Below are 22,141 nucleotides of genomic sequence, written 5' to 3' on the forward strand. Positions count from 1 at the left end.
TTTCAAACATTTTTATTTAGGAAATTGTAAGAAGGTGGTTAGTTTGTGGTAACGATAACATAAAACGTTATGCCTTTCTAAGATCGTAGCTAACATTGTTCCAATAATCATATTAACATCTCGCTAGGTAACGATTGCATGCTCACAGAACTGGCAAAGTGTGGATGCTAACTTAGCTAGTTAGCTAGCACTTGTTAACTTATCTAGATAACTTAGTTTGCTAACGTTAGTGATCTAACATACAGACGTTTTCCAAATTAATATTAACACTGCCTAAGTAGTTCGTAAACTGAAGCAATTGTATTTTGGTTAGGGCTAACAAGTAGCTAGCTAGTTCAGTGGAACCAAGCTAATTTAGCTGTGTTTATCATCTAAATCCTCTTAAGGAGGCCTGAGCTAACTTCCTATAATGCTAAACTGCCTGCATGGATTTTAAAATGGAAGTGAGCATAAGTCAAAACTAGGCCAAAAACATGATATCGCTTGCTACAAAATATTTGTTCTTACCAAAACAGATGCCATTTGGTTGATGCACTATTTATTTTCATCGCACGGACTGGAAAATCAACAAGGAAACCATTGACAGCTCTCCCAGTCAAACCGAGCGCGCTTTGGCTTTCTCAGACTAGACTAATAGAACGCCAGACACTGATCGGGCTGTTCAACTTTGGCTTGCACGCTCTAGCTTGAGAGCGGCTTAGTTAACAATAGCTGTAAAGTTAGGGGCTTTCATATAGGGATAGGTTGTTGCACCTGCACCTTTGTGTATATTTTGGAGATAGATTAATGAGAGCGCTAGCGATCTAGTCTTCTAGCCCCATTAATTTCCCCCATTCATACACAAAGTCAATATGGCTAATATTTAACTTACCTAGCAAGATAACAAACAAGTTTGGCTAAATGATGTCGCAACAATGACAGCAATCGCTAATATAGCTAGCTATAGTGTTAATTGTAATTGTATGCATGTTTTGTGTACTAACTAGGAATCTAAAATACTGGTTAGCTTGCAGGCTTACTTTGCTGCTATATTTTATGTGTACATTTGCTATTTCGTTTTGTACATTAACGGCGTTTGGCAGACGCTCTTATCCAGAGCGACGCACAGTTGATTAGACTAAGCAGGAGACAATCCTCCCCTGGAGCAATGCAGGGTTAAGGGCCTTGCTCAAGGCCCAACGGCTGTGCAGATCTTATTGTGGCTACACCGGGATTAGAACCACAACCTTGGGGGTCCCAGTCATGTGCCTTCACCACTACGCTACAGGCCACCGTTAAATCATCAAATATTCACTCCTCCAGCTTCTGCAAATATGTTCTGTGAAATATATTTTACCAACAATTCCACAGCTTACTTTGTTTCATAATTTACCTTAACCACTACGCTACAGGCCGCCCACTTCGAGATATGTGGTGTACAAAGAATGACTTTTTATTGTGATTTAAAATGGTGGAAAAGAATGTGCGTATGAGAAGGCAGTGTCAGGTGCTGCTAAGCAACCTGGTCTGAACATGATTGGGCAGCATATATGGTCAATCAGCGAAACGTTTGTTGACGCCAGTCATGTCGTTTATTTTTGTGGTTTAATTTGAAAAGATGTCCACTGCAAAAAGTATCGGCAAAACGGAGGTGAATGGCGAATAATGATGTGTTTTTTGTCAGTGTATTTCATATGATAGTCAGTGAAGCCTCTGAATAATTAGCTAGCTAGCCTAACGTGGGATCGGTAGTCTAAGTTAGCTTGATTACCTTTTAATGTCAGTTAACTTATAGTTAGCTAGCTACGTTAGCCCGCCTAGGTAGAATAAACCAACAGCAGCTACTAACAAAGCTAGTTTGTGGGGGTACGCTTGGACAATTTAAGCATTCCTTCATTAACATTTGCTAGCGACGGCTAAGTAGGATCAAGTGCACGATCGGAAACCCCCAAGCATGTAAAGAAGTTAAGTTAGCCAGCTAAATGTGACAGGCTACATAATCAGTGCATTGTGGCGCCACTTCAAGATAGTTCCCCATACCACCACCAATAATAAAAAAAAAAACGGAATAACGTTACCTTACACCTGGATTTTTATTAACAATGTTGTGTCACAGTAATAGACTTAGATTGTGTTATTTTACTTAATTTGTTGTTGTCCACTTCATATAAGTTACCTCAATCGACATTTATTCTTATTATTTGTTAACTTTACAGTACATGAAAAAGAAAGTTCCGCGGAACCCTAAATACCATCATGTGAAACCAAAGGTTGACACAGGTATGTTAATATTCAAAGACGTATTGTCAGATAAGGGCCACACAAGAAGAAAAATCTTCATGTGGCAAACGAGCTGTACTGAACCGATACAAATGCATGCATGTAGCATTGGTTAGAAAGAAATGTCTCAATTTTACTGCTCAAGACATGTCAAGCTATATTGGATCGTTTAAATCAAGAATCAACATTCTTTAATGGTTTCCAAAACGTGTATTGTCTTGACACCTTACAGCATGTTATAGGGAACATCCATTAGAATTACATTTGTTTTTTGTTCAATAGGCTGCAGTCTGATAAGGTACATGGAGAGAATGGAGGAGCTCAAGAAAAGTAAGTCTAGTTTAATAAGAATGCTGTTGGGAGAAATTGATGGTGCATGTGAGAAGTGTCACTTCAGTTATTGTGCAAGGAAATGGGGCTTTAGAGATCCCTAATTTCAGTGTGAATGCCTTTACAATAAGAATGATCCACATTTTATTATTTCTCTAACCCAATGATCCTTTAGAGGCAAGGATTTTGTTTTTTAATAATAGGTAATATAATGCTTTGCCTATGCATTGGAGACATATTTCAGCTTGGAGGCATGGTTTGGTTTCTATTTCCTTTCTTAGGCAGCCAATAAAGCGTTGTGCTGCTGGTTGTGGCTTCAGCATTAAGACCTTTCCCAGGACAACATTCTTGTCATGTTGTCCCAATTTCAAATTGCAGAGAAACAATGATATCTTAATAAGGAATAAGGGTGTTTTGTTGCTCACAGACACTCTCTTGCTTGTCAGCCTTATGGTATTAAGGTAAAGGAATGTATGTGTGAGAGTTTGTTGGAGAGATGGTGAGGACATTAATGGATGGACTTGAAATTACCTGTGTGTTTACTCCATGTTTTTTATGGAAAACAATTCAACATGGCTGTCATTTCTGTCATTTTGAATTGGGAGATGGCCAGTCTGCAGTCTGTGCAAACTTGTACATACATTTTCCCAGTGGAAAAAGCCACAAAATAAACAGAAAAATGTATTATGCGACTTTGTTCCATATAATCTCCTTGGTGTCAAAGGGGAAAACGTGTTTTGTTGGGCTGGAAAATAGATTAAACCGGAGAAAAATTTATGTTGCTTTCTTTTAGATTACCGATATAGAAAGGGTGAACTGTTCAAAAGGCTCAAAGTGTCAACATTTGCTCAGCTGGTAAGTTTTGAATATATAGGAATAAAGCTTATCTGTGTGCTTTGTAACTGGTCATGTCAAACTTCTAGACATTTGAAGGAAATAAATTATGTTGTTACTACGATAAATGCTAATTTGAAGCAGGAGAAGTTTGCAAACAGTATCTGTAGGTCCTGTCCGATTGTTCTCATTTAAAATGTTTTAGGTAATACAGGTGGCCTCAGTGTCGGATCTGACTGACATGGCAGGGGAAGAGCTAGAGGGTAACAGCTTTCTCTTATCACATCTATTCAGAAAGGTTTTGTTTTGTAAATTTGGGGGCAAAGTTGCCCTGGCTACAGCTAGACTGTATTTCTGACTGTATTTTACATTTGAATGTCCTGTCACTGTTTAATGCTGCTTTATGAAATACACAATTTGGAAAGATATACCGTATTGTGCAAAAGTCTCAAGCACCCTGGATTTTTTAAATATAAATTTGGTTTATTTTTTTCTGCATTAGTGTGTCAGTATAAAAGGGCAAACATTTCTAAGCATCAATTTTACCAAAAAATGAAATGTTAGAGTTTTTTAAGCAAATACTTTTCTGATAAAAATCTGATCACTGCTGTCTGGGATTACCAAGAGTGTTAAAAGAAAGTGAGACAGCCAAAGTCTGCAGAAGAACTGTGGCAAGTTATCTCATATGTTTGAAACAATGTCCAGCCGATTGTCTTATAAAACTTCAGGACAATATATCCAAGAGAATTGATGCAGTTTTAAAGGTGAAGGGTGGTCAGTAAACAAAGGTTCTAAATATCACAAAATTTACCATTTACTGACCAGTAAACAGGAATCAAATCAATATCTGTTCTGACCACACATCACCTTTAAAACTGCAAAAATATAAGTAAATTGGTTGGCAGGTTGTTCCGAACATAATCGAGAACTTCTGCCACAGTTCTTTTGCATACTTTGGCTGTTTCACTTTCTTTTAGCTCTAATGGTAATTCCAGACAGCCACAATCAAAAATCATAAAAGTGGTATATTGCTTAATAGGTTACTTGAGTTTATGTTAAATTCTCTGTAACATTTCATTTTTGGGGGAAAAATTAATGCTTGGAAGTCACAAATTTGCTCTTTTCTACTAATTCAGAAACATCAAAGACAAAATTTATATTAACAAATCTAGGGTGCCTTTGCACAGTACTGTATATAATAATCACAGATAATGAGCAGACATGTGGGCTCTCCATCCTGCAGAGAGTGTATCAATTCTGTCAGAGACAGACACGGACCGGAACAATAATTCTCCAGATGGGATGGCAGTCCTTAGTGAGGACTGTGAGTCAGAGTTTGGGCTCTCCCCAAGGTCCACACTGCAAAGGTAGCGCTATCAAACTCCACCCACCATACTTGCTCACCATGCACTGAGACAATGGGTCTCATGAAGAACATTTTCGTATTCTTATACATTTCTTGTACTTTCTTCGAATGAAGGGCTCATACGAGTGTGCCGCGTAAAATTCACAAAATGCACCTAACTTCAAGCTGTTCGACATGAAAATGTCCTTTATAACACAGTATATACAGTACTGTTGGTGGGCTCCATTGGATAGATAGCCAGTGAGGTTAACTGATGCCTGCAGTTCCTCATTTTTGCCAAAATATAATAATATGGTAGAAACATTTGAGGCGCGATATAAGCAATGCAGTTGCTGACTCGTATTTGATCTGCAGTGCCTAGTTTGAAAGTTTGTTCTGAGGTTGATGCGCCAGGCAACTGCGCTGACATGCAGGCTCTTTTTTACATGACAGGTCCGGACCACTCGTAAATTGTGCTCCGACTTATTATTAAAAATAAGGGAAAATTGAATGATCTTGCATGAGGCCCATTATTCTGAATCTGACCATCTGTCTGTGGGAGCATTTGTGTCACACAAAACCACCATTGTCATGTCAACAAGTTGGTTTTTCACTGTGCTAATTACCCCTCCTATACATGACTGAGTAAAGGCTGAAACTCAATACAAATCTGCAGACGGGAGGAAATTGCAGGGTGTTAATTAATTGCATAGGGAATGTGGATGCCCTCTTTGAAACCAGGTGAAAATGGTGTACTTGTGGTTAAACAGTCTGATAAGCGGCGTTGGAGAGCTGGACATGGATAAATACGGACGGAGACATAGAAAAGCCGCACCAGTACACAGCCCCAGAATCAGCGAACAACCCTACCCTGACTGTCCCTATGTTCTACTGGACGTGCGGGACAAAGAGGAATATGACCAATGCCATATTATCAGCGGTAAGGGCGATAACATCAGCCATGTGGTGATGGGTGTAGGATTAGCCAGTTAATAGAAAAATGATTTAGTGCTGTTTATGTGAAATTGCTTTAGAATTTTGACTTTGCTGTAATATTGCACTGCGTTTTTCAGCATACAGTTACCCAATTGCAACTTTATCTCGGACAATGGACCCATATACAAAGGAAGTGCTGGAATATGTATCCTTAGACATACAGCTGCTTTTTAATTTATTCCTTGTCACCACTTTACCAAGAAATATTGCATAATATTTAGTGTTATGCATACATGGTGTGTGTATATGTGCATGCATTGACAAATTATGGACTGTCTAATATTACTGTTATTACTTGACCAGGAAAGAACTATTAGAAATATATGTATATATTCCGACTTCAAATGTGATACCGGAGCACCATAATGCACTGTTCATCTTGAAAAATAGACCACCTTAACGAACAACAGAAAAATGCTTCTGGAAAGATAATCATTTTGTATGATGAGGACGAGAGGATAGCAAGTATTGCTGCAACTACCATGTTTGAAAGAGGATTTGAGAATGTATTCATGCTCTCTGGAGGTGAGGTCTGATTCTAAACAGCTCTCATTCCACAGTATGAGGATAAGTCACCATGTTTCAACAGCATGTTAACATTGGGATGGGTTACCACATTTCAACAGCATTTTAGCATGCGGATTAGTCACCATGTATCTCCAGAATGTTAACATCGGGATGGGTTACCACATTTCAACAGCATGTTAGCATGAGGATAAGTCACTATGTTTCAACAGCATGTTAACATTGGGATGGGTCACCATGTTTCAACAGTAGGTTACCATGCTGAGCATGTTTCTGCTAGTTCTGCTTCATGACCCAAGAGAATTAAGAATTAATCAACCTAGCTGGTAATATCAATTTGACTTAATCAGGATAATTTGATGATTTATCAGAAATTACAAAATTGTTGTCATAACATAGCATGTTTATACTAGACTTTGTTTTGTAGGGGTTTCCTAATCCTAAAATAATTTGTGGTTAAAAAAAAGTGCGCAGGATGCGTTATAAGCTTATTAAGCGTGGATTCTAACTCTCATAGGGCTGAAGGTGATCGCTCAGAAATTTCCAGAGGGCATGACGACAGGCACTATCCCATGCCTACTGTCTCCCATGGCAATCCGGAGTCTGAGACGCAGCCAGCTTGGTCAGGGTTTATCTCCTGCTGAGAAGAAGTGCCGATTCTCCTTCCAGGATATCAGAAAGATCCAGGAGCTCCAGGAGGAGATGCTGGTTCCCTCGTCATCCAGTGGTGAGTGACCATTTACACAGAGCAGATGTGTAAGCTTCATTTCAGTTGCTGCATGTTACCAAAGTATTTTAACTGACAGGCATTTCCTGACAGCAAATCAAGATGACATTCATACCTAAAATTTAAACCTGGGTGAAAATCCGGTGCTGGAACCACTCTGCTGCCATACAATAAGGAAATTGTATACCATGTTTCACCACGTGACTGTTATTTAGATGAGTTCCACATTCAGTGCAGATTATGTCATTTATGTGGCAATAGAATTTCATCCAGATAAATACAAAGGTTGTACTCAACTGACATTTGCAATATGTGCTATGTGTTAACCTGAAGGGTGGATGTGTGTAGTAACAGTGCATGTGTGTGTGCCCTAGTGTCCGTATTATCCAAGAGCAGCTCCCTGTCGAAATCCGCCAGCAGAATTAGCCAGAGGACTCCCTCTTTGGCAGGGACAGATGGCTCCAGGTCACAGAGGAGTCGCCCCTGGAGATGAAGTACTCCAGCTCCAAGCCTTTTGAATGTTGTTCTGAGATATTCAGTGTCATTAAGTGCTGGCTCTGTCCACTACTTCTTTCCTGGATAGTTCAAATGGGTTGCTTTTAAAAGTGTAGATATTTCTCATTCAATTGATGAGTGGTGGCCAGATTTATTTTGATGAAATACCTGTGTGCAGAATATCCAGTGATATAACATTTTTAGAATAAGATATTGTGATATTTTTATTAAATATTTTATTTAAATCTTCATTACAATAATATTTGCCAAATGCTGTCTGTCCATAGTACTGTCTGTTTGACAGGGTGTATATGTGCAAATTGTAAATAATTAATGACCTCTCAATGTCTGAAAGAACCTTAAACTATACTGGAGAAACTTTACTGACAGTGATCCACTTGATTTTGTGGTTACCTACAGTCATTTCATTTGAGAATGTTTTCTAAATTTAAAATGTAAAAAATATGCAAATATGGAACTTCTGTTTACAGCAGCTATTTGTATTTGTTCGTTGCACCATTATGTGACAGGAATTACATTGTTTATGTCAGGCATATTCTCTTTTTAACTCCATTATATATTCCCCGTTTTCTATTTCAAACCTACACCTACTGAAGCCAAAAACAGTTAAATCTATCCATCCATATAAACTGCATACTCTTAAAGATCAGTTACTGTACATCCACATAGTCACTGCCCAGTGTGAACCCACCCAGAAACTACAGATGAGGAAGTAGGGTGATGTTGAAACGGCTTCCTGTGTGGGCTTGTTTGCTGTATTATATGATATTTACTATGTTTATACACATTTCACTGATTGGTTTATGTATTGCATTAATGCTTGATTATTTTGTACAGTTTTTCATCTGGAACACAGAGCAGTACTGACCCAGATTTGCAATTTATAGTAGTATTGATACAAAGCTGCCAACTAATCTGTGAAGAACTGCCTTGACATTTCAAAAAAATAATATACAGTATACTTATTAGTCACAGTTTTGTGCAAGTCTGGTGTTTGGAGTTTTTCTTTGTTGGAAGGCTAATAAATCAAATAAATACACTAGCTGTTATTCTCCTTTTATAATACATCCATCAGTTAAATATACAAGCTGCACATCCACCTAGCTATGTTCCTTATTTTCTGATGCATCAATCATCGATGTATACGAGTAACAGTAACTTGTGGAGAGTGAGGGGTAGAACCTTGGCATATACTGGCCTACACTTTTGTACATTGGTCTGTTTCTGTGGAAGGTCCTTGATTCCCCATGAATCTGTGAATCTGAGACAGTTTACAAGAGTCCTCATTCAATGCATATGCAAAATGCAATGCATAATACAGTGCAATGCATAATAATACTTGACATCTCAATGCTTACAAAAAAAGGAATATTGGAAAGCAGTATTACATCATAAGGATTAGACTTATGATCTTAGATCCTAGGAATTTGTCAACAGGACTGGCTGTTGGTTAACCTGATATTGTTCATAGGTTGTATTTCAGTAGATTAGATTCTAGGCTAGCATTACATTATTACGAAAGTTTTTCACTGGAAGTCTGTTCATGACACTGAGCGTGCATGAGTCATACATTTACACAATGAAGAGGTGGCCTTTATTCTTTGCTTATGATGGTGGCTAGAGTGAGTAAATGGTGAGTAAGCTTGTTTGCAGTCTAGGGTGTTCACAGCCAGACACTTAGATGTTAACAGTACAGTCAAGTACAAAGAGAATACAATCTCTGCTACCACCCATCCCAAACAAGACATTTTCTTGGCCCCGTTGCTATAGCATACATGGCACATCTTTTTATTTAAAAATAATTTACAGTATAAAAAGAAACCCGCAAGAGAAAGTAACAGTGAAAGGGTAGAGGAAAAGCTGTAAAAAACTGTAAACTGTAATGGCTCACCTGGATAGACTATCTTCTAAATAAGTAGTAACAGTAATAAAAGTTGAAAGTATAGTAGCATGGTAGGAATGTGTATTGGGTATGCTGGAGGGGTCAACCCCCCCAGGTAATCATGTGACCGCCCCATGGCACAAAAGAGAACCAAATGGCCCTCAGCTTCTTGCAGCCCCTCTGGACAGGGCAGTGGGGCAGTTGCTTCTGGTGGCATCTTGGAACAAGCACCCGGTTAGTAACGATTTCCACACTCCACGCACCACACATCAGGCCAGACCACTTCGGTGACATCATCCACCTACCAGACGTGTCCCACACAAGGGCCACATTTTTACTGGAATATTCAAATACACTGAGTATCATTTTCATCAATATACAGTGGGTCCCAGAATTATTGGCACCCTGACTGACTGACTTAGCACTTTCTGACTGATTGTCCAACAAGACAATGATGCAAAGTATACCTCAAAATCCACAGGGAAATGGTTCTGTGACAACAAAAGCAATGTTTGGCAATGGCCCTCTCAGGTGTAGAATCTCAATCCAATCGAAATTATTCAGGTATCATTATAATGACCGTGTAGGCTAATGTAAATGCAGTGGAATTTAGGCTTGACCAGCACTTTTTTTTTTCTTACCAAATTAGGTAAAAAATGTAGGCAAATACATAGCGACATATTTCAACGAACAGATTTTATTTTTTTATTACCATAACATAAAACCAAAGATAGGTCAGCTGGAGTTCTACATTTGTGCTTTATCAGTGACTTAACGGCAAATTCCGACAGAAACTGTTTACTTTTCAAGTCTTTATCTGGACTATATGTGTTTCTGGTCAGCTGTGATTGGCTGCATCGTTCCTTGCCGCATATTGTAGATTGCTATTGGTTCAGAGTTGCACATCAGGGGATAGCGGAAGTCCTTGTTGGGGAACAATGAAACTGGGCTGTTTAGAAGTATGTGATCGCAGTCCTGTAGCCGAATTAAGGCGCTGCGTGGTAATCCACCTGAAGTTCAGTATTAGCAAGTTACTGCACTAATTTATTGATATTAGGTGATCACGTTGTATTACTTCTTAAACATACCGAGGACTCTATCATGGAAGTGGAAAAGGAAATTAAAAAGGTATGTATTTCCTTGGCGTTTCATAAGAAAAACTATGGCAACGCCCGAAAAGGTTGCTAGCACTGTAACAGTTACTAGCCCGCCAGGTAGCTAGCTTCACGATTTCTGGGCGATGCCACAGTTGTCTGACCGGACAATTTTAGCATTATAAATGGATGTAATTTTTAGTCTTTTCTAAACTTGAGAACTAATTATATATATATGCCTAAGTTAAATTGATTCACTTGAACACTTAACGGAACTAGAATATCATAATGATGCATGCTTAGCGTTCTTCTGGCAGCCAAAAGGTAAACGTGTTTTTATCATTCAGTCAATTCAGCACTCTTGCTTTTGTGAGTTAAGGCGAAATTAAGACCCTGGTGTGTGTGAAAATATTTTATCAATACAAGATAGAGCAATTGTACTGGAAGCGGTGACTCATAGCCTCTATAAATAAATAAAAAATTACAGTAGTATGCGTTTTATGACGGTGCACTGGTGTGACTGCGCGTGCACGACAGTTGGTCTGCGCCTGGTCGCAAGTGACAGACCACAGCTGTCCAGCGTACACTTCGTCCACCAACGAATGGTTAATTGATATAGTTTCAAACTAGTCGAGTATTTGGGGCTGCCTTGATTAATCGCATACTGTATTATGTTTAAAAGGGAATGCCGAGTGCTCCCTTGGATTTTTCCCTTGCATGGCCTTGACTTTCTGCGTTATGTCTAAAATACAATGAAGGTACACACACAGTAAAATATCCAGTGCTAATTAGACTCTAACAAAGTCGCCGAGTACAATAGGGGCCACATGTACTACTGCCTGTTCTGAAAAATACCATTATATACACTTCAATGTCTTTAGAAATAGGCCAACATGGTAGAAAGAAATGCCTAGATTTAGCCAATTTACCTGGGAAATGGCTTTGAAGAGCGTTTTTTATATTCGGAATTTAAAAGTTTGAAAGAGCACTTCACAACAAGTAAAACACAGCTATGTTCTGTTTTACAGCTAAGCCTATTTATAATGATATGAGGCAGGCAGTGCTCCAGGAAGGACTCCGATCACAAAACCATCTGTAGCTGGGCAATAACTTCTCATTTCATGCAGAGGAAAAAGGAATTATTCACTGATATTTATGCATTCAGAGACTCAAATAAAAGCTCAGTTTTCTGTTCTGTTCCCAAATCTATTGGACTGAAGATAGCTTAGATTTACAGAGTGACCTCACCTCAGAAAAAGTGAACCTCATTGACCGATTTGCTGCCAAAGTATTTTGGGTGAATGGAGTGGGAGAGATAGTCTAAACATTATTTACAGGGCTACACTTTTAAAAAGCCTGTAGTCAAGACTCACATTCCATGGAGTCACTTTCTTAACGGCAGGATCCCAGTTCTCCTAGGAGTGTGGAGCATTTTCTGCATTTCGGCAAAACCCTCCAAAACACTGGAGTGTGCTGTGTTGCTGCTGTCCTTTCATCATCTCAAAATACTTTCCCATATAAGGAAGCTAGCTGAGGCAGTGTTTGGACAAGGCCTCAGACTGAATGGGGCTGAAATGATAGATTAACTGAGAATCAAGACTGAGTCTTGTTCATCTTTGCAGCCAGGTTTTCTGTATTAAAGTTGTCCTGCATGTAGCTGTTATGGAAAGGTTGACAAGTTTATGAAGAGCAGTGAAAATTTATTTTGTGAGAAACTTACTCCGAAAATAACAAATTATTCAGATAGTAGAGAGCCATTGGTTATTGTGTACCCACAAAGTCCAAAGTTTCATGTTTGGTGTAGTGTCGTATTGGTTCTAATTTTAATGATCTTCAACTTTTAAAACGATGGTTGACTGTTGTATTCCCAGATGGTGAAGTGCTATTGTACCCTCTAAAAAAGCCACTAGCCCTTACTTCAGTAAATGTACAGTAATATAATATCAGAAGGCCACCCTGGGTAAGTGTATATACTCAGCAAATGAAATGTGAAAATAATAACTAGTGAACTCCATCCAACTCTTCACAGATGACACTGGGCCATGAAATTGGTGCCGGAGCTCCCTGCCTGAAGTGTAAGGAGAAATGTGAAGGCTTCGAGCTGCACTTCTGGAGGTTGGTGTCATTCATTTTTGTAACGAAGGCTTTGAGTACATGCGTAATGTGTATTTCATTATTCTGTTTAAGCTAGCCTCTTCTTTATACCAGGGATGTTATAACCAAACCTAGCTGCCAGTTACAGTAAAGGGTTAAATAATCAGTAAAACAGAATACCAGCATTATCATTCTGGTGTGGTATAGCTGGACTTATGTATTAAATCTGAAGTTCTGTGTTGCAAATATGTTAACCCTTTAACTGCCAGCTTTCCCACATGAATGAGCAATTTATTGCCATTCTTTTCACATAGTTCCAGAGCCCACATCTTACAATGCAGTCTTTATCTACAAACTAAATGGTGGTAAAAGTTATTTACATCCACACTGGGAAGACATTCTCATTCCTCCCACTGTTATGTACACTTAGGTAATTTTCTTGAAGGGGGCACAACAGGTGTCATGCTTCCCACTGTGGATAGTCTCCATGGTAACATTCCCACAATGCCACATTTTTGTCCGACCATTAAGAAAGGCTGCAATGAACCCATTGTGTGGATAGGAAAATACGTCTCTAATATGGCTGGCCATGTGGCCTTGGCGGCAATGACCTCACTCTTGCTATTTGCTGAAGAAAATGTGACTTCACTTTTAGCAGAATCCCAAAGTTGTCTTCCCATCCCCCCGCAGTTTTTTTCCCATATGGATCACTGCGTTTTCTGGCTACTAATTCATTCATTTAAAACCCATCTTTCTTTCCAGAAACATCCAGTTTATAAAGTCATATGTTAATTTTAAAAATTCAGATTGCTGTTTCACTGTAACGAAAAGATGGTAATATTGTCATCACTATCACAGTTCTCATTGTATATGTACAGAATACTGACATATATATTTATATTCTTGTTGGTGTGTGTTCTCAAGCCAATACATGCCTTGCAGTCCTAAGTTGTGATGTAATGTCCTTGATATTGCAAGTCTCTGCCCGATCTACGCAAATATTCCTGAGACAAGTTCAAACTTTATTATTGCCTTCTCTACTGTTCGCTTCTGAGTATAATGCCTTTGCAATAGGCCAATGTATCCAATGTGTTCAAACTTGGGGAAAAAAGTTTTAAGCCTAAATTTGTCACAATGTCCATAGACTGAGATCATTATCACTCAGTGTCAGTGATGCAGACAGGAAGTCTGTACTGAACCGCAGCTAAATTTATAACTTCCTGGTGAGGAACATGCCAAAAGCCAGGTTGGAAATGGTGAAGCTCTCTGATGAAAGCTTTATGTCGAAGACCTTAGCATTCCATACTGCAGTGAGACAAAATGGCAGATGAAGGTAATTTATGTAATGATAGCTCATATTTCACCTTTCATTTCTCAAATTTAGACAATTACTAGGCAAAGTATATGTCTGGTCTGAAATGGATGTGTTGAACAAAATGGCTGTAACATTTTCCTGGAACTTACTCCACAAGACACTTATGGTAGCTCAATATATGACTGAGCTACCATATATTTCCAACTTGGACAAAAGTCACTGAAGCCTTGAACAGTACTATCACTCGGTTTTATGCGATAACTTATGTAATTGATTGTTTTAGTTGGTATGCCTTAACCATTATGTTAGCAACAGCTATCAGTAGCTCTGAATAACCGCACCCCAAACCACCCCATGCCCCACACAGGAAGATCTGCCGGAACTGCAAATGTGGCCTGGAGGACCATGATGTGCAAATGGGCACAACAGAAGACCGGAAGGTGGGGCGGCTGTTTGAGGACACCAAGTACACTGGTCTTATGGCCAAGCTGAAGAAGGATGGGGTGCCCAGCTACAGGGGCGCTATGGTCACCCTACCCATCTCTGTGCCGGTCAGCGCCATACCCGTCAGCACAGCCCATGCCAGTGCCGTGCCCGTCAGTGCTGCATCTGCCGGTGTTGTGCCCGCCAGCGGTGTGCCGGCCAGTGGCATCCCAGCCAAAGCTGCATCTGCCAACACCACGCCTGCAAACACAGTCCCTGCAAAAGCTACGCCCTCCAGTACCATTCCTGTTAATGCCACACCCATTAGTGCCACACTTGCAAAGAAGGACATGCCCTTCAAGACCGCCACCTATGAATGGGTTCCACCAGTGGCCAACCAGTGCCTGGTACAGTTCTTCTATGGTTATCTACTTGTGTCTAGGAGCATATCAACAGTTGGAAACTGTTTCTTTTAGTTACAGCTTACAATTTGACATTCACCTAGTAAGAGATCTACTATAGCCTGGAATTGTTGAGTATTCTTCCTGCAAAGTTTTTCCATTCTGCTGACTCTGGGTTAAATCTAATCTCAAATGTGAAAATATTTTGTGAAAATTGAGACACAAACACTTGTTTTAACTGCAGACACTACATGTAACTTCTTTTACTAATATAAATGGCCCAATCAGCTGTGAATTAGCCAATCAGCACTGCTCCACCAGTAGCCCTAGAAGTTCATTTCTAAGGCAGTCACTTCACGCCAAGTTCATTGGTAATAATGAGCTATATGAAGGTTGATTCCCCTTGATGTAGAAATCAGGGCTTTTATTCCCTATACTAATGTTGTCAAGCATTTATGTGAAGTTTTATATGTTTGATGTCATGTAGTTGTTGTCCCTGACTATGCTACTGAGGTCTTTCACCTCTCGGAGCAGTCAGGGTCTTTATTATGATCTCCAGATAAATCAGTGTCTAGACACCACATCCATACCCCTTCTTCCATGAGTCTTCCTGACCACCCTGACTGTCCCTGCAGGTGGTGCGCTACATCGAGCTGCTCCCCCCGGAGAAGCGCCCCATCGTCGGGTCTGAGGGCGCCGCCTACCGCAAGAAGCAGATGGCGAAACAGCTTCCAGAGCATGACCAGGATCCCTCCAAGTGCCACGAACTCTCGCCCAACGAGGTTCGACAGATGGAGCAGTATGTGAAGAAGTACAAGCAGGATGCGCTGGGCATGGGCGATCTCGTACTGCCCGAGGAGATGAGCCAGGTGCAGGCCCAGGCCGGAGGTAGGGGTGGGTCTGGAGCTGGAGTGGGACCAGGAGTGGGAGCCGGAGATGGGCCTGGAGTGGGAGTTGGACCTGGGGCTGGAGTTGAAGCAGGACCCGAAGGTGCAGCTGGAAGCAAGGGCATGACTACTGCTGTAGGGGCACTGGGAACCCCAAGGGCTCCCGGAGCTTCAGCAGGACAAACCTATGTAAGTGTGCCTTGTCTTCCTACCACAGACACTGACCTATGCCTTTATAACAGCCTTTGGTTAGATGTACAGTTTAAGTTGCATTCAGATGGAAATCTATTGCTAATGTTTCAGAGCACAGTATTTAGTACCCTATTTTTATCCAATTTATTGAATCGGATCCACTTGACTCACTCTTTCAGCTCATTCCTCACTGAATTGCACTGATGCCTGAATTGTGTCACAAGAGGGAGCTGTGTAGACATAATAGTGTAGATTTTTACTACAGTTAAAAATCATAAGTTTTGCAGTTCAGAATATGTTTATTTACTGTGGTCCTGATTTAATGGCCCTGATGTTCTGTTCTGATGTGCTGATGAACACCAACCAGCCCATCACGGATGGATACCTTTTCTGTCCACTACATTTACCATGCTTTTTTAAACTGTACCATAGATGTTATTTGTCATGTACCACAGATATTCAGTTTCACTCATATGTATTCATGGCATATGTTTTCTGTCTTCCAGTCCTGCAACCACTGCCAGAAGCCCATGAAGGAGGGCGAGCCGGCGGTGTACGCAGAACGGGCAGGGTACGACAAGCTTTGGCACCCGGCTTGCTTTGTCTGCTGCACCTGCACAGAACTGCTCGTGGACATGATCTACTTCTGCAAGAAGGGAAAGCTATACTGTGGCCGTCACTACGGAGACAGTGAGAAACCACGCTGTGGAGGCTGTGATGAGGTACTGTAATACAAACGGGAAGGGCGAGGCTGATTCAATATGCTTCCTGTTAACACAGGAAGTGCTGTGAATATACCAGGCACAACGTGAGAGCTCTTTCCTTGAGCTTCCTGTTAACACTGTTCTACATGTTCTACTGATACAACTTTTATATTTGCAGCATAATTTGTATTTTAGAAGTGTAAAATGTGTACTACCTAGCAGGTGAACATTCAGTTTTCTAAGGTGTCTTACGCAAATGCAAATTCACAATAGAAGAAATTTGAGAAAATGTGTCTTACATTTAGACACTTATCAGATGGTTTTAATGAACAAATGGTTCTTGGTCCTTTTGTCCCCAGCTGATCTTCAGTAATGAGTACACCCAGGCTGAAGGCCAGAACTGGCATCTGAAGCACTTCTGCTGCTTTGACTGCGACTGCGTGCTCGCCGGCGAGACCTATGTCATGGAGAATGAGAAGCCTGTGTGCAAGCCCTGCTACATGAAGAGCCATGCTGTGGTAATGACCGTCTCTGGCATGCTGAACACCTGTCAGACCATTCACTTCATATTCCATTTTCCCGGATATTTCTCTACATCTCAACATTGTACGTGTATTTTCCCAAGAAGTAGTGTTGTATTGGTTGTATTATTTGGAAATGCCAGCATGAGGCCCAACAATTGGAATGTTCCAATGAGGATGGGTGAAGGATAACTTTTCACCACAACCCCACCACCATGAAAATGGCCTGTTCCAGGAGGCCCCAGCTGAGCACTTTCCTTCTGCACCCTGCATTCTGAAAGCCCACAGCTAGGAGCAGTCAATCACGTCCCAACCTTTTGTTGTGTCTCTGATTTATGCCTTGAATCCTTGATATGCTGCGGCTGGGCAGAGTGCCTGGCATGCACTTAGGGAGGGCTATTACGGAGGAAAGCGAGACAAAACGTGAGGCTCAGGGTACGCTCTCTGGCCTCGCAGAAAAGCAGAGTCCCTTCAATCTTCATAAATGTCAGTGTTGGTCTGCGGCCGGCCGGGGAATGATGGGGCTGTGGTGACTGGGGACAAAACTGGCATTTACACAGTGGGAATTCCAGACAGTCAACAGCGTGTGATGTGTGCTGTTGCAGCAGCAGTACTGACCTCCTTCTGTAGCTGCCAGCAGAAACAGTTTCACAGCCGCGCTCTCACTCGTTATGGTATGCAGTGAACTCAGATCAGCTTCAGGACACTTTGAGATAAATTTTTTTTTTTTTTTTACACCGCTGATCTGCTGCTCTTAAAGAAAACAATATAAAAGGGTTTTTTGCAAGCTTTTCTAATATTTTACAGGTGTAAAATATGAAGTATGTATTGTGTTATGTGTGTCTGGAATGTATGTCCTCTGAAGAGTGAAGATGGCCAAACAATTAAATCAGTTTTTGTGAGAGTTTGATTAGATGGATTCTAACATGCCCCTTCCCCCCACAGTGCTGTACTGCCTGTCAGAACCCGATTGAGCCAGAGGCCCAGCGCGTTTCCTATGGAGACTCCCACTGGCACGCTGAGCCTGACTGCTTCCAGTGTTCCTGCTGCTCGAAGTGCCTTATGGGACAGCGCTTCATGGCCATGCAGGGCATGCTGTTCTGCTCCGTCGAGTGCAAGAAGAAGACCATGGCTTAGAACAGGGATGACTACGCAGTCACCACCAAACCGTCTTCCATAAATCAACCGGATGGCTGCCATCTCTTCATGGAGCTTTCTGGCATGCAGGGGCATACTGTTTATGTAGGCAAAGTAGTTTTTTTATTATTTAAGACAGGGCCTTTTTGTCCAGGTGAATGTTTTCAAGGCAAGGTATCTGCTGCCTTGTCCTACTATATCCCCAAAATGGATGCCAGCTGCTCTTCAGTGCCACTTAAGACTTATAAGGATATACTTTCTATGTTACTGTATAGCCAGGTCTACTCTTAATGTGAACCCCAGCAGCAAATATGACCATTTTCACCTATGCAATGCCTCTCTCAGATCAACTGACTGATTCTGACTGATTGTACTCCAGAGCAACCTGAATTAGACCAGTCCAGGGTTTGCCTTCCTGCAGATGGGATTTGTGTATTATTTCTGTCTGGGTGGGGGGAGTGGGGTTAGGAGAGTTGGAGGGTTACCAAAGCAGTATAAAAATGTGCTTCATACAATTAGGAGGACTAAGACTGGTGATCAATTCTCTTTGCTTTTACCACAGAAACAGACTAATGTGTTACCATGGTGATGCTTCTTCCAGTTTCAGTAGTTCAATCCTGTTCAGTCAATTGCACTTTATGTTGTCTTAGCCACATTCTATAACTTAATAAACTTTTACAGCAAGAGATGTTCCTGTTTTGTGATTTTTGTTTTTTTATAACATGCTGTATACAGTATATTTGGAAAGGATGCTGGATTTAGTTTATTTTTGATTGAAAGGAGTAACTGCTGAGTATCTTAAGTAACTTTTGCCATCTGAGCAAGCCAGCCTTCCCCCCACTCTATTCAATCCAAACTTCACAACCACACTGTATGTACCAGAAGCAATACTGAAGGATGGAAGACAAACTACTGCTAGAGGTATTTCCAAAAACGTTGGACGGAGCTTTCTCTATAAGTACATTCAAATTACTTTTCATTGTAAAAGTAAGAATTAAATGGTGTGCAGGCCATGTCTTCAAACAAATTCTCTCTGATTGTTGCATAATAATATGCACCTCATTACAATTTCCCCCCCGAGTATGATCATTTTGAAAGCAGTAATTGTGCCCTCCTACCATGTGGTCAAGATGGAGAATATACCAAGCATACTGTATTGATGATCTCAGGTTCTTATTAGAGAATACATTTTATAAGTAATCATTTAAGGTTTTGATATTAATAATGTTTTGTGTTTGGAATAATTCCTGCTGAAAGCACCAAATGCACATTCCTGTCTGAACTTGTTTGCTGTGTCAAGACATACTGCATTCAAATATGTTGTATATATATATTAATTTAACAAAAAGTTTTTTGCTTTTGCTTTTTACAAATTTTAACAATTTTTTTTACAACTTAAAAATAGAAAACAGCAGCTGGTTGTCTTCTCATCATCTTCAGCATACTGCCTTGTAAAGTCATCTGAACTCTTGGAACTGCCTGAATTCTTCAAACTCTTTCTTCTTTCCTTCCGGCTCAGAATTCGCCAGAGCCTCCTCCAAAATGTTGGTGATTCTGCTTCAGCCAGGTCTGTGGCTCCCTCACCTTCAGGTACAGAAGCGGTTTCTTCTGTGGCCATTACTACACTCACGTCTTCAGCAGTGGCTGCCCTCTGCTCTTCAGAGCCAGCTATTGTCAGCTCTTCATGAGTGGCTACTCTCTCTTCTTCATAACCGCCTTCAAACTCATCTTTATTGGAGGCTGCTAGCTCCACGTCAGCAATGGCTGTGCTGGGACTTTCATAAACAGCTGTGCTGGCTGCTTCAGAAGTGACTGCTCTGTCAGGTCTGACAGTGATTTCATCATCCCCTATAGTAGTTGCTGCTCTGTTCTCTTCATATGTAGCTGCTTTCTGCTCTTCAACAATGCCTACTCTCTGATCTCCAGAAATACCTGCTACTTTCTCCTTTTTGACAGCAGGGTCGTACTCATCTTTATTAGAGACTGTCCTCACTTCTTCAAAGTCTCCTGGTCTCCCCTCTTCATAAGCAGCTGCTTTCTCCTCCTTGGCTGTGCCGGCTCTCTGCTCTCCGTAAATAGCTGCGCAGCAGTGGCTTCTCCTGCCTCTTCCAAAGAGGCTGCTCTCTCCACTTCAGCAATGGCAGTGGTCTCATTTTCAAAAGTAACAGTGTCCGAATCACCTGCTGCTGTATCTTCATCAGTAGCTGCTCTCTGCTCTATCTTCATAAGTATCTACACTCTTCTCTTCAGAAACATCTGCTCTCTCATCAGAAGTCCCTGTCCCTTTCACTTCAGAAATGGCTGTGCTCACCCCTTCATAAGAGGCTGCTCTATCCTCATCGTCAGAGGTTGCTCTCTCATCACACATCGCTGTTTCCACCAGAGCAGTGACTATGGCCTCCTTTTCAGAAGTAGCCATGTTCCCCTCTTCAGCAACACCTGCCACCATATCTTCAGCACTGGCTGCTCTCTCATCGCTGGCAGAGACCTCTCCCTGCTCTTTATTAATGCAGGCCTCAGCTGCTGTTCTCTCACCCTGAGCCATGGTTGCTGCTGATTGTGCTTCAGCCAGTGCTTCAGCTCTAAATTCTTCTGCTGTGGCTGATGACACATCTTTGACAGATGTATCCTCATCAGTGGTTGTAGCCAGTCTCACGTCTTTAGTGTTGGCATTCGTTTCATCAACATTCCTCACATCTGCTCTCCATTCAGCAACTATATATGCTTCTTTCTCCTTTTTAGCTAAAGCAGCCTTAACAAGGCCCAGGAGATTTGAACGTAACCTATAAAATCTCACTTTGGCACATACACAGCAGAATTAGGCTGACAGGTATATCAGTCAGAGTACTGAACTCAACAAGGAACTCCATAAGGTCAAGAATCAGGTCCTTCAGTGACTTGGTACTTTTTCCATGATCTTTGGCTTTTGTTGTGTTACAGCGCTCAGAGACACCGGACATTAACTCGTCAGCATTGTCGAGCAAGTATAAAATAATTACTTTGCCAGTCATCTTGCTAACTGCACTGAGTCGCCTAATTTCACGTCTGATTTGGTTTACCAGATCGTGAAGGCGAGCACTTGATGTTCCCGAAGCCATAGTTAGGCCTTGAAGACGTTTTTTGTTGGGTAGCTGGTAAAAACGATCCGACGTTTTCCGTGTAATGACACATTCACAATACTTGAATTTGTTACAAGAACCACATTTTACATTGATTCTACTCGTGCGTCATATATGCTGTAGCGCGCGGTTCAGGTAATGTCCCTACCAATATTTTGGGAGGACAGAATTGTCCCAACCAATATTTGAGAGAATTCATTATCTTTGGAGTGAAGTCATATTAGATAATTCCGATATGCCCTCCCAGCGGCAACGTCCCCAAGAAGACCAATTTAGCCATGCTAGCATTAGATGCTAGCACCTCCACCAAAAAAGATAAGGGACATCAGGAGCCTTTTCACCACCCAGACTAGCGTAAGTAATAGGTAGGAAACTAACTAGCCAAGAACCACGTTGATTTAAAATGAAAACCTGCTATCTACCTAACATTGTCTTAAAATTTCTTCTTATCGTGAAAATCGACGACTTGCTTACATTCTCTGTCAACGTAAATCTTATCGCCACGGCGGCACTTTCGCCACAAGTGCAATTATATCGGGAAATGTCCTCTTTGAAAACAAATAAATAAAAGAAAAAATGTATGCTGTCCTATTACTGCCTACCAGCTTTTTCCAAAGCTGCATCATAACCTCATAGCGCGGACATTTCAAAACCATAACAGCGCGGAAACCCTTAAAAAAAATCGAAATAAAAACCGTTGGCTACATATAGCCTAGCCTATGCCTATGATAACTGGGACTAAATAGATCACGTTTTGTTTAATAAAACTAGCTAAAGTAAGCTAAAGATATCCACTGAGCGCAAGTGGCTTACACTAGACTAAGCCTACTAGGTCACTTT

The 22,141-nt window shown here is 41.0% G+C and overlaps 3 protein-coding genes across 5 annotated transcripts in view; 2 read left to right on the forward strand and 1 right to left on the reverse strand.

The window, feature by feature from the left end:
- poc1b (POC1 centriolar protein B) overlaps positions 1-1,421 on the reverse strand; it is a 29,842-nt gene extending 28,421 nt beyond the window's left edge. For 2 of the 3 annotated variants that reach the window (XM_061252107.1, XM_061252106.1), the window contains exon 1: positions 508-680. In XM_061252107.1, coding sequence (XP_061108091.1) covers positions 508-522 — 15 coding nt within the window. In that variant the 5' untranslated portion in view covers positions 523-680. Of the gene's footprint in view, positions 1-507; positions 681-1,372 lie in introns of those variants that run through there. The other variant, XM_061252108.1, reaches the window with a different exon arrangement.
- A 90-nt stretch (positions 1,422-1,511) lies between these two features.
- Positions 1,512-7,680, forward strand: cep41 (centrosomal protein 41). The gene is made up of 11 exons (XM_061253103.1): positions 1,512-1,630; positions 2,196-2,259; positions 2,542-2,589; positions 3,383-3,444; positions 3,629-3,686; positions 4,667-4,790; positions 5,539-5,708; positions 5,842-5,909; positions 6,175-6,289; positions 6,807-7,016; positions 7,391-7,680. The coding sequence occupies exons 1-11, from the start codon at positions 1,598-1,600 to the stop codon at positions 7,507-7,509; spliced, it is 1,071 nt and encodes a 356-aa protein (XP_061109087.1). The 5' UTR covers positions 1,512-1,597; the 3' UTR covers positions 7,510-7,680.
- Positions 7,681-10,336: 2,656 nt separating this feature from the next.
- Positions 10,337-18,870, forward strand: tes (testis derived transcript (3 LIM domains)). The gene is made up of 7 exons (XM_061252102.1): positions 10,337-10,542; positions 12,538-12,623; positions 14,285-14,747; positions 15,377-15,817; positions 16,327-16,542; positions 16,884-17,042; positions 17,991-18,870. Exons 1-7 carry the CDS (start codon positions 10,516-10,518, stop codon positions 18,180-18,182), a joined length of 1,584 nt encoding a protein of 527 aa, XP_061108086.1. The 5' UTR covers positions 10,337-10,515; the 3' UTR covers positions 18,183-18,870.
- The last annotated feature ends 3,271 nt before the right edge of the window (positions 18,871-22,141 follow it).

Source organism: Conger conger, chromosome 8 (assembly GCF_963514075.1).
Source record: "Conger conger chromosome 8, fConCon1.1, whole genome shotgun sequence".
Classification (NCBI taxonomy): Eukaryota; Metazoa; Chordata; class Actinopteri; order Anguilliformes; family Congridae; genus Conger; species Conger conger.

What these genes read in the sequence shown, in the direction of transcription:
- tes (XM_061252102.1), top strand. Translation starts at nt 10,516, where the DNA reads ATGGAAGTGGAAAAGGAAATTAAAAAG. An exon ending in CTTCAGCAGGACAAACCTAT is followed by an intron (nt 15,818 to 16,326) that starts GTAAGTGTGCCT and finishes TCTGTCTTCCAG; the next exon opens with TCCTGCAACCACTGCCAGAA. An exon ending in ACATGAAGAGCCATGCTGTG is followed by an intron (nt 17,043 to 17,990) that starts GTAATGACCGTC and finishes TTCCCCCCACAG; the next exon opens with TGCTGTACTGCCTGTCAGAA.
- cep41 (XM_061253103.1), top strand. Translation starts at nt 1,598, where the DNA reads ATGTCCACTGCAAAAAGTATCGGCAAAACGGAG. An exon ending in CCAATGCCATATTATCAGCG is followed by an intron (nt 5,709 to 5,841) that starts GTAAGGGCGATA and finishes TGCGTTTTTCAG; the next exon opens with CATACAGTTACCCAATTGCA. An exon ending in TGTATTCATGCTCTCTGGAG is followed by an intron (nt 6,290 to 6,806) that starts GTGAGGTCTGAT and finishes TAACTCTCATAG; the next exon opens with GGCTGAAGGTGATCGCTCAG.